The sequence below is a fragment of the Peromyscus maniculatus genome, chromosome X, assembly GCF_049852395.1.
Source record: "Peromyscus maniculatus bairdii isolate BWxNUB_F1_BW_parent chromosome X, HU_Pman_BW_mat_3.1, whole genome shotgun sequence".
Taxonomy (NCBI): domain Eukaryota; kingdom Metazoa; phylum Chordata; class Mammalia; order Rodentia; family Cricetidae; genus Peromyscus; species Peromyscus maniculatus.
This window is the reverse complement of record NC_134875.1, coordinates 103,984,016-103,986,130: the sequence shown is the minus strand read 5'-3', so window position 1 is coordinate 103,986,130 and position 2,115 is coordinate 103,984,016. Positions and strand designations below refer to the sequence as shown.

The window sequence follows — 2,115 nt, the reverse complement described above, 5'->3', positions numbered from 1 at the left end:
TTTATAAGCCCACTGGTGCATTAGATTTATAAGAGAACCAAACTAGATAGGCTTGATGGTACAATTTTGTGACTGAACTTTGAAGGCCATATTACGTGAATCTGTTAAGTTTATGAGTGTGTATACTCCAAAATATGTAGAAATAATGAAAATTTCAAACAGATATGGGCAATTTTTTTAAATATTTGTCAAATATTTAGCAGATAATGAATGTGTTGTTAAATTCAATAACTAGTCCAGAGAAGAGTCAAATATTAGAAACAGCAGTATTGATTAGAAACTATGAAATGGAAGCAAGATTAGTTTTATTTTCTTGTGAGTAGAGGGTGTATGAGCCTCTGTTGGAGGTTTTATGTATGCTAGATGAACTAGGGTTTATATACAAGCTCTAAAAGGTGCTTCAACGTAATGTAAAACCACTCTCATCCACAACCAAAGGCTTCATCCTACAGATAAAAGTTTGGCGTTAACACAAAAACTTTAAGAGGTGAAAATCAAGTAGAAAGTTACATTTTTCTTTTTTCATTTGCATTAAAATGAGTGGTGTATTTACTAAACTGAGCAGTTTTTTTCTTTTTGTTTGCTTGTTTGTTTGTGTTTTGAGATAGGGTTTCTTTCGAGATAGGGTTTCTCTGTGTAGTTTTGGTGCCTATCCTGTATCTCACTCTGCTTCCTGAATGCTGGGATTAAAGGCGTGAGCCACTACAGCCCGGCTGGTGAGCAGTTTCTTAACATGAGAAACACCAGACTTTCTTGGGAACCAGTGACATCACAAAGTATAAGTTCACAAAGGCCTCTCCTGATGTATGAGGAACAAGGTAAATGCATGAGTAGTTATGGAGGCTGGTTGTTTTGAGAGACCCAGGCCAGAAGAGAGATCCAACTGAGCCAAATCCATCAAACCTGCACCATGGCATGGAGAAGGCAAAGACGATCCCGTTCCACAAGAGCTGAGCTTCAATTCTCTGTTAGCCGAGTGGACAGATACCTTCGAGAAGGAAACTATTGCCGGCGCCTGAGTGCTTCTACTCCTGTGTTGCTCGCTGGTATACTCGAGTACCTGACATCCAACATCCTTATGCTGGCTGCTGAGGAAGCCTTCATCAGGGGCAAGAAGCGCATCACCCCAGAGCACTTATGTTGGGTGATTCAGAACAACAGACAGCTCAGTCAACTCTTCAAAGAGAACACCAAATCTCTGGATGATTTGCCATAATGAGAACTGATGATGGTTGGGTCTCAGAGGCTGAGGGTCTCCCTTTTCAGCCTCCACCAGCCCCACTGTAGCTGGGGGAGCTAATCAGTCGTGCTATTAAAGCATATAAGCAGGTGAGTGGTTTCGATTCCTTTAAGTTTGTCATTTTGAGCTAGAGATGTTCTGAGATGTGTGTGTGTGTGTGTGTGTGTGTAGGAGTGGAAGCTGTCTGTGATCAGTGTGTGGGATATTTGAACTGTGATTTCCAGAAGAATGTTTCTAATTGGAGATGGTATGGAAAGTGGTCCTATTAGAAGGAGGTGACCCCATAGAGGATTGGGAGACCACCCAGGCATGTTGGGTTCCCAGGGCCATCCAGCTAACTTGAGAGAGAAGTGACTGAAGACATGGACTGTGGACTTCATTCTTAGGAGAGTTCTCAGGTTAACAGGTGAAAGAAATGGTGTGAAGGAGTTCAAAAGATAGAGAGCAACTAGCTTTTGGCAATAGTTTAATGGGTCACGTTATTCATATAAGCAGTGACTTCTTCATGTGTATGGGATATAAGAATCCCTCTATCTTTGATTTATCAAATACAAGCTGGTTTGTAGTTCGTAAACTGCTGATTCTCATAGGACATCACACGGGATAACCAGTGAACAACTGCATCTGTTTCCTTCCTTGTCTGCACATAGTGAGGCTGCTTCCCAAAGTTGTTGTTCTCAGACCTTTGACACATAGGTTAAACAGCTATCTGTTGAATAAAAGTGGGTTATTTGGCTTATAGATGTGACTTATCATAGTCCCAAGCCTAGCACTTCGCCCTAGAGTGAAATAGGAGAAGTCATAGTACATCAGTTAAATAAGGTGAGAAGATATTACTGATCAAGAGGAATCCTGTAAAGAGACAGGCATCCTGG

At 41.2% G+C, this 2,115-nt stretch overlaps 1 protein-coding gene across 1 annotated transcript; it reads left to right on the top strand.

Annotated features, from left to right (window-relative positions):
- The first annotated feature begins 910 nt into the window (after positions 1–910).
- Positions 911–1,216, top strand: LOC102922849 (histone H2A-Bbd type 1-like). The gene has a single exon (XM_006995603.4). It carries the CDS (start codon positions 911–913, stop codon positions 1,214–1,216), a length of 306 nt encoding a protein of 101 aa, XP_006995665.1.
- The last annotated feature ends 899 nt before the right edge of the window (positions 1,217–2,115 follow it).